General features: G+C 37.3%; 2 protein-coding genes across 6 annotated transcripts in view; one reads left to right on the top strand and one right to left on the bottom strand.

Annotated features, from left to right (window-relative positions):
• klhl13 (kelch-like family member 13) overlaps positions 1-860 on the bottom strand; it is a 79,555-nt gene extending 78,695 nt beyond the window's left edge. For all 4 annotated transcript variants that reach the window (XM_056237876.1, XM_056237879.1, XM_056237877.1 and 1 more), the window contains exon 1: positions 753-860. The gene's annotated coding sequence lies outside the window, so the exon portion shown is untranslated. The remainder of the gene's footprint in view (positions 1-752) is intronic.
• Positions 861-1,784: 924 nt separating this feature from the next.
• Positions 1,785-16,014, top strand: part of wdr44 (WD repeat domain 44) — a 29,904-nt gene continuing 15,674 nt past the window's right edge. Inside the window, exons 1-7 of one of the 2 annotated variants that reach the window (XM_056237870.1) lie at positions 1,785-2,050; positions 2,153-2,299; positions 3,528-3,561; positions 6,530-6,607; positions 7,230-7,833; positions 8,021-8,154; positions 8,251-8,343. In XM_056237870.1, the coding sequence (XP_056093845.1) occupies positions 2,223-2,299; positions 3,528-3,561; positions 6,530-6,607; positions 7,230-7,833; positions 8,021-8,154; positions 8,251-8,343 (1,020 nt within the window). In that variant the 5' untranslated portion in view covers positions 1,785-2,050; positions 2,153-2,222. Of the gene's footprint in view, positions 2,300-3,527; positions 3,562-6,529; positions 6,608-7,229; positions 7,834-8,020; positions 8,155-8,250; positions 8,344-16,014 lie in introns of both variants that reach the window. The other variant, XM_056237868.1, reaches the window with a different exon arrangement.

Genomic DNA, 16,014 nt, shown 5'->3' with positions numbered 1-16,014 from the left:
AGACAACCCCAAAAAAATATTTAAACTTGAGTAAGCTATAACATACTGAATCATATACACGCTCTTTAAAACAAAGTGACATTTCTGAACTTCCTAAGTGGGCTTTTTCTTTTAGTGATTCAGTTTAAAGCAACAGCACAAAGAAAGTGGAAATGTGTGTTAGAAAGTGAAGCCCAACACAAACAAAAGGAAAACAGCTCTCAGACTCTGTCCGTCTCCAACAGAACAGCAGGGGTCCTGCCAAAGCAGCAACTACTAGATCATCATAGAGGCAATACATGAACAGAAACTAGACATCTATTTGTTAGGAGCACTTCGTTTAGTCAGGGCATTGTGTTTGTATTAATTGTTTGTTAGATCAGACACAGAGTTTGGGGTTGTGGAAGAGACTCTTGGCGACATGTCGGCTCACGTTTATGTGGGAACTAACTAACACACTAACCGCACACAGAACAAACCATATTCCCGCGCTGACACAAGTACAGCGGCAGAACCGGAACCGGGACTGTAGCCGTGCCTCTGGTTTTGTCCGTTCTTGAAAGCATAGCTCAGTTCTTTTGAAGAAAGGACCAAACCTGAAGCATGGCTCCCTATTCGAGGCTCTGCCTCTGCTGCTGCTACATTTAGCTTCAGCTGACAACAAGCTACTTTTCGTATTGAATGTTGTGTATCTTTACGCATATGCCACTGATATGTCAGTTTGCCAAATAGAATACTAAACAAATAAACTTTTAAAAGCCATTTCGACTTACCACAACCTCTGGAATTTACCCTTGTTTTCTTCTTAAACCCCCAAATCCACTCTACTCATGGACCTCACAAAGCCCCTCCTCTCCTGTTTTTCATTGGCTGAAGCCTCAAGGGAATATGTGCCGTAATCGTAGCTGATTGGTCTATGTCCATGTCAATCAAGTCTTGACACTAAAAACTTCCGTTACCAAAAGAAGTTCATGGCGCGGGGATACGCGTAGCGATTGGTCGATTCGTCTATATTCGGGATGTAATTGGACGGTGCAGTATAAATATCAATGTATAATATGAAGAACTGTTCAGCATGACTTGACATCACTGTATTGTTTATCGTATTAGCCAAGATACGATAATGTAACATTGCACCTTTATATAAAATTCGTCAACTGTATGTATATATATATATATATATATATATATATATATATATATATATATATATATATATATATATATATATATATATATATAACACAATTTAATTATGTTAATGAATTGCTTTACTGTACTATATTGTGATAACTGAAAATGTAATGGAATTACCAACGCCATAAGCATTAAGAGGAATGAGGTCCACAATATCGGTTGAATATACTTTTCTGTCCGTTTTATATTTGTATATTAACATGTTGTGTCTTTAAACAACTAACAAACAGTAACACAGATCTGTGGGACAGAATTTTACTGACCCAAGGCTACTGCACTCTCCAGTGGATAAAAAGAGGAATCACAAAAGCTATCTATCTCTATCTATCTATCTATCTATCTATCTATCTATCTATCTATCTATCTATCTATCTATCTATCTATCTATCTATCTATCTATCTATCTATCTATCTATCTATCTATCTATCTATCTATCTATCTATCTATCTATCTATCTATCTATCTATCTATCTGTCAGAGCAACCTCAGTCCGTGATGCTTCACAACAGAGAATAGATCTTATTCAAGTATGATATTCTGTATTCAGGTACAGAATAGATCAGCTGTTCAACGGAAACATGCCCCCGAGTCCAAACCCCGCGAGATGTTCCTGCGAGATTTCGGTGGACGCGAGAAGACCTGTCGCCGTTTCTCTTCCTCCTCTCGGTTTGTTTTCGATCGTAAATCCCGGTAGGGGTTCTTCCTGATATGCCAGGATCACTGACAGTGCGCATGGACAGCCTCGGCCGGACCTTAACATTGCATTACCCCTGATCAGATTGACATAAGCGGCTGATTTTGCTTATACTCAACCCCGCCGTCTGAGATCTTGTAATCTAGGCCGTGTATCTGCTTGCGTTATCGTGCATTCAGGTGAGCGGAGCGGCCTCTCCCTGCACTCATGCCTTAGACGCACGCCGGGTTCAAATCCAGTAACTTATCAGACGTCTGTTTTCTCGCCTCCTGCTTCACAAGCTCTGGGAGTTTCCCCCCTTTTGCTGAAATCGCAACAGTGGCGGCGGCCTCTGTATGCAGCCCGGGCTCGATGGCGTCGGACACCAGCGACACGGAGGAGTTTTACGATGCGGCGGAGGATGTCAACTTCACTCCCTCACCTCATGCGTGAGTCTTATATTCAATTTATAGAAACTAATAGTTTTATTACGTTAGTTAAATGTCTGATGTCCGTTAACGTTACGTGATTTAGAATGAAACTGTCAACAGTTGCCCCATTGCTTGTTTATAGATTTACTGCTTCGGTACTGCCATGTAATGTTTATTATGTGGATATATAAAGTCATATGACTTACACAAGTGAACAGACGAGTCAGCTTTGAAACACAGCCACGATGTCGTTGTGACACGTAGCGTTCAGAGGATGTTGCTGTCATGTTGGTTTGGTGTTGTCACTTCAACCAAAAGGTTTTAAATGCGGTAAAATGCTTTAAAGAATAGTTCACACTCCCGAACCTTTCCTATTGTGTTCCTATGCGGAAATAAAGTCACACAGGTTTGAAACAACATGAGGATATGCACATAATGATAATCTGCACTTTGTGGGAACTGTGACTACGCTTTCAAGAAATGTCGTCCAGTTTGCATTTTTCCCACTGTATCAATCTAAACATTTCTACTAATTTAGGCATTTCTTAAGTGACAGTGTTACATGTATTTAGACTCAGCCTAGTTTGACAGGCAGTTTTATTTTTAGTCACAAACATGACAGCTCTTTTCAGGAAAAAAAGAGCCCAAATGACGCAGAAACCCAGTGACTCAACGTGAACACAGATGTGAAGACTGACGGTTCAAAAATAATTGCTCTTTTGAGAAGGAGTCTCCATTTAATCAAGTATAGGAAAATCCGCCTGCTCTTGTTACCATAGCATGGCTGGGTCAAAGGTGTGTGTGAGAAGAGCTGTGACAGTGTCGGAGGACTGTTTTGACAATGTCTTCCGTGGTGGCTGAGGGCTGGTTTAAAAATGTATGTTGGGTCACTGTGCTTATGTTTAGGGTTACTGGTTAAAGGGTGTGTTATGAATGTGATTGAGGGGCTTGTCTGTTCATGAATGCTGCGTTAGGCTAGCTCAGTGCTGGGAGGTGCCCTCACATCCACTGACTGTGTTTTTTATATACACAACTTTATTAACGTTCTCTAATTAGTCTAAACTAGACTTCATACAGTGCTTAAGCGTATGAAGACTGAAATTCCATATGTTTTGCACAAGTGAAGTATGTGAGCATACGTCAAAATGGAGCTCTGTGTTTTTGTATGATATGAGTGGTATGAGTATGAATCTTGACCCTGGTGACCACCAGTGTTCTTGATTCTTTGTTCTTATATTCCTTGTAGGTCACCTGCAAAGTTTGAACTTCCTCAGCCAGGGGTAAGAGTTTTCTGTTTTCACTTACACTTTAATCTACCTGTGTGTCTTTTTTTTTTAGTGGAAACATTATTTAAGAGAATTTTGTGAGAATGTACTGAGCAAAAACAGAGTAATTTAGCAACATTTGCACATGGGTAGGTCCAGACAGAGTCTGCCAATTTGATTGCATTGGTAAATTGTGTTAAAGGGTTTGTTCACCCAAAAAATGAAATTTCTGTCATTAATTACTCACCCTCATGTCGTTCCAAACCCGTATGACCTTCGTTCATCTTCAGAACACAAATTAAGATATTTTTGATGAAATATGACAGCTTTCTAATCCACTTTTGACTGTGACGTTATTACTACTTTCAAGGCCCAGAAAGGTAGTAAAGACATTGTTAAATAGTCCATATGACTACAGTGGTTCAACCTTAATATTATGAAGCGACGGGAAAACTTTTTGTGGGCAAACATCCATTGACCCCCCCACCCCCAAAAAGAAACGACTTTATTCAACAATTTCTTCTCCTCTGTGTCAGTCTCTGACACTGTTCACATTGTAAACACAGTGCAGCGCTTCCAGGTTCTACGTCAGAACGACGGCTCAGTATCCCGGCCGGCTCCTGCGTCAGCAGCTCACGCAAATGTCGTGGTGCTCACATGAAGAGTGTCAGAGTAAAGAAATTGTTGAATAAAGTTGTTTTTTTTGTGCACAAAAAGTATTCTCGTCGCTTAAAGGGATACTTCAGGATTTAGCATTAGTATTTGTATTAGTAGAAAACTTGTAGTATTTTCGAATTACCATGCTTTCACCCTCATATCCCCCTGAGACGAGATATTATGTATTTTTTGTCTGGAAAAAATCCTCTGATGACGCAACAATCGCCATTTTGCGTCATCAGAGGATTTTTTGGCCAGAGGCTAAAGTCTACAGTCAGTAGTAGGGGCTGTTCCGCATGTTCTCAACCCGCCCATAGAGGGTGGGATCTCACTCACAGAATGTACACATAGTGTCAGCCATCTTTTTTTGGAAGCTAAGCTAACAGGCTCTTGTTCTGTGTTCTGTTCAATCTAACTGAATTCATTCCGATTGGTGAATCTGAATGTAGTGTTTACATGAACGCTAAACAAATGATCGGTTGATGTGCGTTTTAACATTGCTAAGAAAATTCCCGCTCCTCCGTGAGAGATACGAGACCAGTGCGTCTCACAGGTGTCGCTCATCGGTAATCACGCTACCGGCCTCGCGCCGTTCTCCCATGGCCCTCACTCGTCCTGCTCGCCACAGTAAACATAATGAATGGCGACTGTAGAACGCAAAAGCCGAATCCCGGACATTTTGGTTGATCACAAAAGACATTTTCGGGCAGACTCATCACGGAGACTCACTAGTAGCCTAGACTTGTTGTTTAACTACTGCGCTCTGTTACCGGTAGGCGTGGCCTCCTAGGGCAGCTAAGCAAGTGCATTCTGGGAGTTGTTGTCTTTCATCCACATAAGCCAAAAATACATTTTCTGGCTTTTCTCAGTCTAGAAAGCTCCAAATTCAAAAATAATTTCACATTTCTTCTACATAAATGACCCATTTTAAATACACATTCATCTTTCCAGAGGTGAAGTATCCCTTTAATAACATTAAGGGGGTCAGAAACCTCTCGGATTTCATCAAAAATATCTTCATTTGTGTTCCGAAGATGAACAAAGGTCTTACGACATTGGAACGACATGAGGGTGATTAATGACAGACATTTCATTTTTGGGTGAACACAACTTTTTTGGTGAACTTAAGCAGAATTGAATGCTCTACACCCTTTAGTAGCTGAAAGAATAATAACATGAGCAAAAATATGTAATAAATGAACATGCAAGGTGCAGGGGATTCGTAGAATCAGATTCTGTATTGGCCAGTGCATGGGTCTTGTTTGAGTCATAAGTCTTAGTAGGGTGATGGTTATAACCTTTTGGTGAAGTGCTTTAGTCACATGAGTGCAGGATGGAAAGATGATCTGAGGTTGATACCAAAGGTCTGAGGTTCTGCTCTAGCTCTGTTTAATCATTTAAATAAAACTAATCCTGGCCAACACACCAGAGCTCAACTGCTGTTATAGTATTTTCAATTACCTTTTTGAAAATTCTGGAACTCTGTTTGGCTTTGTGAGGACATGAATTATAATCTCTAAAACGTTACCAAATAAATTTGTTTGGGGAAGGACTTCTTTAGGAAAACAGAATAAATATAAACAATACATGGTTTAATATTTTAAAATTATTATTATGCATTTAAAATATAATATACGATGCACTACTGTTCAAAACTTTGGGTTTGAAAAACGTTTTCATGCTCAGGAAGGCTGCATTTATTTGATCTTAAATACAGAATAAACAGTAATATTGTGAAATATTACTACAATATAAAATGGTCTATTTTAACATGTAAATTATTTTAGTGATGTCAAAGCTTTATTTTCAGCATCATTACTCCAGTCTTCACATGATCCTTAAGAAATCATACTAATATGCTGATTTGATGCTCAAGAAACATTTCCTCAATGTTGAAGACAGTTTGTACTGCTTAATATTTTTGTGAAAACAGTGATATATATTTTTCAGGATTTTTGGATGAATAGACAGGTCAAAAGGACAGTACCGGTATTTATTTGAAATGGAAATCTTTTGTAGTTTTATTTAAATTCTTTATCAAGATTTAACAAAATATCTTTTGATCAATTTAATGTCCTTGCTGAATAATAAAAAATAAAAAAAATCTTTAAAAATAAAAAAACTCTTACTGCCGCAAAACCGTTGAAATGATGCATTTAAATAATAATAAATATACATTTAAATGATATTTGAAATGGTAGAAATTTTTTTTTCTTATTTGAATTGAGATTTTTTGTGTGTGTTTAAAATCTGTAAATGAGCTACATGAAGGGTTAGAATTTGAGAATTGGGTGGTTTTTCATCTGTTGCTTTTGATTGGCTGTAGGGTCCTGCAGAGAGTGTGGTAGAGGAAGTCACTGCTGGATTGGTTCAGCCAGAACCCCGCCATGACGATTCTCTTCAGGTGGGTTTGGCCATGATAAAGCCTTACAGATCTTACTTCCCTCTTTTTATTCTTTATCTACTCTCTCTGTTTTCATTGCCTCTGTGTTTCACTTATTGGTAATTTATAACAGAAGCATGCTGTGCTCTCTAGTGTATGTTTGCTGTTGGATGTCTGCCCAAAAAACAGGCCATTTCTCTTAAGTGGTCTATGTCAATAGGTCAGTTACAACCCAGCAGGAAAAATGCTTAATGCAAATATTAAAACACAACTTGCTGCATAGCCAAATAAATAGCTTGTCAAATAAATGTGAAGAGAAAATTTATATTCTGTTGACGACGTTAAAGGCTGCACATCAAAACAAACTCAGTGTTTTGTGCCAGTAAACTAAAATGCATATATTTGTTTGAAAGCTCATGATAATTTGCTCCTCCTGAGTATGTATTGCAAGTTGGCTGGATGCCAAACTCTTCTTGATCAATAAACGTGGACCCTGAGACCTCTGTAAGCATACATCATTATTGATGTTGTAGGGAAACACTATAAGATTAGATGCCCAGTGTAAACAAAGCTTTTGTTTTGATGTACAGATGCGTTCTACATGAATGCTTAAGCACAATTTTCTGACTGGCCCTCTTTCCAGATCATTGACAGTATTATAGAGGAGAGTCAGAAGAGTGGAGTGGAAGATCAGTTGTTGAGAGGAGAGGAGACCTGTGCAGCCTCCTCTGAAGGGGAGAAGGCAGAAGGCTACAGTGTTGAAGAAAACCTGGTTCCCGAGGTAGCCGAGGTGCCTCCAGAGGATCCTGATGTGACACCACATGACTCTGGTCGCGCTGGGCAGCTGCCTGATGTAAGACCAAAGGAAGTGAGGTCACAGGGCATTGAGGACAGAGCACCAGATGTGGCTGGTCCCGCCCACGCGAGTCAGGACCAGGCTATGCCACCCCCTCCTGACATTACAAGTGCTTTGGGTCAACCGTCGCAACCCGCCTCCCTGCCTTGTGCAGAAACTGAGGATATTCTAGAGCGAGTCCCTATGACTGATGCAGATGACCCTGGCCCTTCCAAACCTCCCAGACAGTTTACAGTGGAGCCAGACATTGTAGCTAGCACCAAGAAGCAACCGCCCTCAAGGCCACCTCCACCCACCGGGGCTCCACCTCCTAGGCCGCCTCCCCCCTCACGGCCCAGCTTTTCAACTAGTAAAAAATCCCAGGAAGTGATGCGACCAACAGGGCTAGAAGGTATGTTGTTAGAGTTTTATCTTCAAAGATGTCACTGGTTTAACATGTAAAAATGTTGCTCTATTACTTTTTTTGATGACCATATTTTTGTGCCGTCCTATAGTGATTACCACTTCTTATTGTTATAAAATGAAATGTGAAATTTCATATAATGACTAAAGCAATATCGTCCTCTATGATTTGTCAGTCTCTGTAGAGCCAGCGGACGAGCTGTGTGGATTGGTCAGTCCAAATGCCACAGTACGATGTATTACTAAAGAATTCCAGCACTCCCTGGACCTCGCTAGTGCCACTAGTGGCGATAAAGTAGTCACTGCACAGGTTTGAATTTAAATATATATAAAATATTATAAATATGTAGATTTCACACTGAATATTTAAAATCATACATTTGTGTCTGTAATGTTGTATGAATAGGAAAACGACGAGCAGGCATCAAATTCTAATGGCAGCGAGACCGTTGGACCTCAAAGACCAAGATCTAACTCAGGCAGAGAGCTTACGGATGAGGTAATGTCATTATATATATATATATATAAACGTATACGTATACGTATCATATCTTGTGTTAACCACAGACATTTTTCAGGCATTTAACTAGAAAACCTGTCAAAAAACCCACTGACTTCAGGATGATGGAATCGGAACTCATTTCCTAGTTTTAGGACTTAAGGCCCGTGCACACTTGCGTTTTTTCAGTATTCGTGATTCGGTGGCTCTGAATTGTCAAAACACCATTCAAACTGTTTGCTACGGATGCGAAAAACGCAGAAAATCAAACCAGATTCGATATTTTTTATGACGGTCGAAAGTTTCGGAGGCAGTGTGCAAGCGTGATTGACATAACGTGAGGTCGTATTTATTTTTTAACGTGCGAAAATTTCGGACACGAATTTCGGACTCAGTGTGCAAGGGCCTTTATTCTTATAGCATTCTATGATCTGGAAAGTGGGAGGGACATTCTAACTTTCTAAACTTTATAATCATGGCTTATGAATATTAACCCTCTGGGGTCTGAGGTGTTTTTGGGGCCATTTGGATGTTCTGTGATGCCCTTACATTTGTGCTTTTTTCAGTTATTTATAAACATGTTAATGGCAAAGGTGTAAATTCACTCTATATAGCACAAACAGGGCTACCATAATCTGTGAGCAACTTGTATGTACATTGTTTGTATTTTTAAGAGAATATTGTTTATGCGTGGTTATTGAAAAAAATTAAAATGAAAGCTGCTGAAATAAGACCACAAAACAAATACTAAATATGTGTCCACAAGACTTTTGACAAATGGATGTTGACGCTTCGAGTTCTGGCTTCAAAATGATCTGAAAATCATCCTTCCTAATCATTCACATAAACCAATAGATTGTTTTAAATTGTGAAAAACATTTTTTTGTTTGCCAAGGCAATATGCAGATGGGCGGAACGGCCCAACCCCTATCATGAATATTAAGTGGTTCTCAGACAGTGACCCTACATAATAATGAGCCTTTCATTCAGGGGTGTCACACAAGAAATAATGCAAGGACAATATATATATATATATATATATATTGTCATTGCATTCTTTCTTGTATATATATAGCCTAAATATATATATATATATATATATATATATACACACACACACACACACACATATATATATATATATATATATATATATATATACAAACAATCAAAATATAAATGAAAGCCAAAAGCACATTTTTAGTCATACCTGGAAACAAATTCTAGTCAAATGCTATATGGGCCATTCTACAGAATCTTGAAAAGAAAATAGTCTTTTTCCATAAATGTCTTATAAAGTATTATTTTTTAAAGTAGACCAATACAATAAAAATAAACCAGTCGCATTTCAAAGTCGTTCGCGAAATGACCGCCAGGTGGCGCAAAGGGACATTTATCAAAACGTAAGTGGGGCTAATGTCAATTAACAGTAAGGATGAAATTCTACAAGTTATGGTAATTTGCAAATAAGCCTACAACAAACATTTATTTTTAAACAAATATTTTTAAATATGCAACATGCACGTTTAAACAACAAACAATACAATCTGAACCAGCGCTTCTGCTCCTGTATTGAGACATGCAGCGCGTTGCAGTTACGATCCGGGTTCCAGTGGCCTTAATACATTCACGGCTTTTTAAAATGTCACAAAGCGTTTTGAGATGGTTTTGAATGAAATATTGAAGTTTATAATTAGGGTATTTTGGCACACCACGCCGAGTGGCTATGCATTATTCTAAAATCTGGCTTTATTCTGGCATGTTGAATTAGAGTTTGACAAACGCGGCGGCGCGTTCATTTGAATTTATTTTTCTCATAACAGCTAAAAGAACTTACTGCGTAATTGTTGGTCATACAGATAAGATATCATCTTTTAAAACTGTAAAAGGTCTACTTTTATTCATGTAGGCTAAAGTAGGCCTACACTCACAGGCTAACGACAAAACGTTTTCTCGCTCATGACAAACAAACGTTTGGGCATTTCTCAGTGAGAAAATTCATAGCCGAGTGGTAGAACTTACGGTTCGATCATCAAGATGACACGGGTTCAAATCCCGAACAAACATGGTCTATTGTAAATTTTATATTTATTAATGCAGAGAGATTTGTGTAGCTCTAAAACTCTGGTACACCATACAGTTTTTTGCTTATATTTATAAAATAAAATTACCATGCATTTCCATTTTACACTAAGGAACAATAGTATCCAACAGAACGACTTTGCATCTGTACCAATCGTATGAGGCCAATCGTAATTTCAAAAGCAGTTCTGTAAAAAAAGTAATTTTATATATATAGCCAATATATATATATATATATTTTATTAGGCCTATTATTATTATTTTTTTGATTCCCTACAACCTAGAGTTTTTAAAAACATGGTTTTAAGTAAAGTGTGATTTGCCAGGGGGACGGGGATTTCCTTCTGGTCTAAACATCCCTGCTTCTGCTGAATTATTTGAATCCCCACACCCCTCCCTCCACAGTAATCAATGCTATAGGCTACTTCACCAATAGACCATATCAAATATAAAATAGAGATATGCAACAGAACAAGCACGTTTAAACAACGATAAACAATAAAATCAAAACCAGCGTTTCAGTTGTCCATAGTTCAAGTGGCCTTAATGCATGCACGGCTTTTCAAAATTTCACAAAGCGTTTTGAGATTATTTTGAATGAAATATTGAAGTTTATAATTAAGTGTTTTGGCAGACCACGCCGAGTGGCCCTATGCATTTTTCTAAAATCGGGTTTTATTCGAACTTTTGCTAACGACAAAAGTTTATCTGTCGTCTCTGTCTCCGGGAACTGCGCGTCACAAAAATGAACCGAAAGCCACTTCAGCTCAGTCACTATAAGAAATCGGCTCTGTCTAATGCCTTTAAATGTCTAAATATTCAGGCTAATAAATGTTATCTGATTATGTAATCCATATGAAAACGAGAGGTACAGAGGATCTACTCAAACATGTAGCCTATGTAAGCGCTTCCCAATGAGAAAATGACAAGGGTGAAAATCTCGCTCTAATGAAATGTAGCAGGCTAAATCGCCCTGAATTAAAATGTAAAAACAGATCAAATAATGTATTTGTCGAAATGTTGCGATATTGTTTCATTTAAGTTCATAATTATTCTATAGGCCTACATGTTATTTAATTTAGCAGCATTACCACGAAGCACCGTGGTTCGATATTTATTTGAATAATAAAAAAAATAATAAAAACTTAATTCACAAATTGCATGCCTGGTTGAAAGGATCCAAAGATCCCTGTAGAATTTAATATTAAGTTGAACATTTTGTTCATGACAACAAATGAACATGCGTTTTTTCAGATTATATTTAGTTTTGCTTGGAAAAAGCTGGCCCAAACCAGTTTTATTTCATCAATTATTGAAATAATGAAATATTTAGTAATAAACTTTTATGACAGAAATTTCACTAGGCTACATGTAACTAAATCATTTAATTCCTTCATTATCAACACTGTCTAGAATAGCGATTTAAGTGTGAATTACGACTTCTCTTTGTGTTAAATCAGCCTCAGACTCCGATAGCCTGTGGGGGGTTGGGGGACAGTTCAGTGCTGTGCGCGCAGGACAATAGGCCTAGGTGTTAATGTTCCTCTTTCATATGGAGAGCGAGGGAGACTAAATAAACTTGTTAAAAAGAGATTCAGCGCGAGAGAGGCAAAGAAAAACGCATGTTTTAATTTAATTATGTTGCTTTGGACAATTTTCGTTTTGTAGGCCTACTGTTTTAATTGTTTAATGTCATTTATTTGGCAATACAAATTTAAAATGTCGCAAGAATAATATTAGCCTAGTGTTTCTTATTTTGCATCGCAAAAGAAATAAACTCTAAACCCGATGCAACCCTGTTTTAAATAAAAAAAAACACTTTATTTAAACCTTGAAATGTTCGAACTTGGTTTCAAACTTAAGTAATTTTAGTGTTCTTTTACATTACACAATAATTTAGCAGACTAAAGACGAGCTTCTTCATTTTCATTTTCTGATGCAATCGGCTGACAATCTTCCTTCATCAGTTTGTGTCCTTTGTGCAGCGGCTGCGGTTCTACTGGAATGTAGCAAATTTATGTTGTAATGATAATTAAACAAAACTCTTGACTTTAAATAAGTAAACAGTTATAAACAGTTAGCTATTTAAGCATCAAGAAGGTAAAATATAAACGCTGTTGGCCAACATCGGTTAACAACATGTATGCCACATTGAGATTCGATCTCGGGTCGATTGAAGCTCCCTGAAGCTCGTGTTGATGCGTTGATCACTGAGCCACCGTTTGTACGCTGTTAGAGTTAAAGTCTTATGCTTTTGTAAAGCTTCATTGATGTAGCCTAAATGTTTTTATTGCAATGTTTTATGTTTTCATTATTTATTCAATTTCATTTCAGTATTTCAGCCTAATTTCAGTATTGTGGTAATGAATTATTTTAACTACGTTTCACTTGTTGAATTCATCTGCTACCAGCTTTCAATCGCTCTGAATGAGCAGCAGATTACGCATTAGAGAGAATAAACGAACACTTTTCAGAGTCTATGATTGTAGCGCCTCTTAGCGGTAAAAGGTAGCAAATACACCCCACATTTTACAGCCGCGGTGGAACGGCTGATGTGGGCGTTGTCATGGCTTTCCTCTACATTTGCGTTTGAATAGCGCGCGTTCTCCGTGGGCGTGTCAGATTAACGCGTAATGAAGTGTAATGAGCTGGGGAAAAAAATTCTGACAGCACTCTCTTTTCATACAGATTACATAAACTGAGAATATTTGTTTTTTATATAAATTACTTCATTGAAAAGAAGAGAATTCAAGCTTCATAAAGAAAAATCTCTCGTGCCTGTGTGACAAGTATTTGCAGAGTTAGAGTTAATTTTTCGGACGCGTTTCAGAATGGACTGCACTGACAGAGAGAAGGCAAAACTCGCATCATGTTTATTTTTCTTCATTTGACAAAAAGCACAACACTTTGTTTTTATTGTGAGTATACAGAAAAATAATATACACTAAACAGGATCGACTGATGTATAACACTTACATGTAAGATTAAAATCAACAGAGTATTTTGAGTCTCTTTTGCACTGATAAGAAAAAAAGTCTGCCTATCGCGCCGGCGCGATAGCCGACCCCAGGGGGTTAATATGGTGCCAGCTAGAGATGCACCAATATGAAATTTCTCAGCCCATACCGATAGCCGATTATTCAGAATGATATCGCCCGATACCGATAATTTGTTTTTTCTTATGGAGAAAAAATGCTGCAAACTATAAAGAAAACCCTCTCATTTGGTACACTATAATATTAGAGGTTAAAATGAACAACAGAGCTATTATATTCAACTGCTATTTATTTCCAGATATAATATTTACACTCAAATAAAAGCTGAAATGTACAACTCAGTTACACATATAAGGTAGTTTTCATAAGCACATGTCTTCATGGCAAATTTATTCAAACATACATATATAATTAACAGTAAATGAGCTCCTCTCTAGTGAAAAAAAAAGAAGCTAACTAACAAACGTATGACTTTCCTGAGGTAAATGAAACACTGATTGAGTGATTACATGAGATTTGATATGGGTTTCGGTAAGTTGTACTGTATCTTTCAACTTACCTTCTGATATTCATGCATGTTTTTCTAGATATAATTTGTATTAAAGTGGAAGAATAGACTCGAGCTCCACACTGCTGCTTGAATTTCGTAATAAAATGGACAGAATTTGAAAGATGACACTTTGTTTCTTTTTAGAAGTAACAAAGCACAGAGCTATTTGCGATAATTGGATGAGAGGCATGCTACAAATAATTTAGTATAGGGAAAAGATCTGGCATTTAGTGCAGATCTGGCAACCCTGGTTTGAACTACTACGGGTGATTCATAGGGTCAAATAGAGCCTGCTTTTGTGTAGCTGTTTCTAGCTGCTAATGCATTATTGTCGCATTAACTTGCCCTAACTAATGCCGGGCGTACACCAGGGTGGGAATTATGTAATTTTAGGGGCAAGGCCATTTGGCCTCCACCTTTTCTTTTTTTTTAGGGGCACCAAGGCCATATGACAGGGCACAAAGGCCATTGAGTACAATTCGATGGTTTTCCCATTCAGATTGATACCATAACATCCTAATTTGGAATAAGACACGGATTATGACTTTTTTAAATCAAAAATAATTGTTTTACCTTCTGTGATCTGATTTGGCTTCAGATAAAAAAAAATCAGACAGAAAATATAATATTTTATGTATAATCAGGCATGAAAACAGTTTAGGGGTGAAAAAGGTGAGAAGGATATTACCCCTCTAGGGGGGTCCGGGGGGCATGCTCCCCGTAAGAAAATTTGATATATTCCATATTTTAAAGCATCAATCTGATGAATTTTTAGATGCATTTTTTTGCATACCAGCGCAGTTAAAAAAAAAAATCAAATAGAATTTCTATAACTGTGTTGAACCGATAATCACTCTTTTGTGTGTTAAACACAATCTACTTAATACAGACAACTTCATTATAAAGAAAAACAACAAATAAAAAAAAATATGATAATAACCAATCATGACAAAAATCTATTATAAACTAGATTAGTGGATAACTCAGCAGTAAAATTTAGTCTAGAAAAATCACAAGTGTACAATAATTTTATCAAATCTGAACATTTAGTGAAAAAAAAACATCATTTACTGGGGAACAAATAAGAGACAATAAGTGTAGCACTAAATCTGGTAAAACGTTACACATTGCTCTTTGTATTGTTGTAAAATACATGAATGAAAAACAAGATAAAAATCAGAAAGATCAATTATTTTATATATAGTCTAGGCTACTATAAAATTAAGACATTTTTTTAAATGTATATCACAGCTGTTTAATGAGGCAGCAACATATGATAGATAGGACAGAACAAAAAAGGCTATTAAGAATCTTTCATTGCGCAAAAGTATTATATGATTATGAAAGGATCCAACACAGTGCGACACAAAGCGCTTATGCGCATCCCGAGCGCAGAATGATGCGCTTGAAACAACACAGTCACAGCGCGCAGCGCGTCGAGTCCGCATTGAAAAGTTCAAAGCACAAAGACATATCGATATCGATGCGTAGTGTATTATACAGTATCTATCTATGCAATAGTTTATTGAGCCTTTTCTTTTAAGAGTTTTAAATTTCAGTTACTGTGCGCGTGAAGAACAATTATAGTGCTCCAGTGTTGTGATCTAACAGACACACTATAGAAAGTAACATGATTAAGTTACAGCAATACAGTCCAGCAAGATAGTCATTTTATGCAAAACCATAGAGCTTTATCTACAGATCAAGTATAATAATATTAACATTGAATCATCTTGGAGAGGGTTATCTGTAACCGAACGCGACGCGCTGTTTGATGCTGAATGGAGAATGACTGAGTCGCAGCGGAGGGAAAAGTTTTCGTGAACTTGAATTTAATGACTTAAATTTCTATCTCACATCATAGGCTACTATAGTATGGCTTCATATAGGTCCGTGTATCTTTTGGTCATTTGATTTCCTGTTTGGAATGGAATAACGAGAAATGAAATCCAGCTCGTTTATTCGTTTTTTTGTTTAGTTTAAAAAACGAAAAATTAGATTTTGGCTCGATTTATCATTTTTCGTTTGTGGTTTACAAATCGG

This window comes from Rhinichthys klamathensis, unplaced genomic scaffold (genome assembly GCF_029890125.1).
Source record: "Rhinichthys klamathensis goyatoka isolate OS25496 unplaced genomic scaffold, OSU_Roscu_1.1 h1tg000501l_1, whole genome shotgun sequence".
Lineage (NCBI taxonomy): Eukaryota > Metazoa > Chordata > Actinopteri > Cypriniformes > Leuciscidae > Rhinichthys > Rhinichthys klamathensis.
The sequence above is the reverse complement of the archived record's forward strand: the minus strand, read 5'-3'. Positions and strand labels throughout refer to the sequence as shown.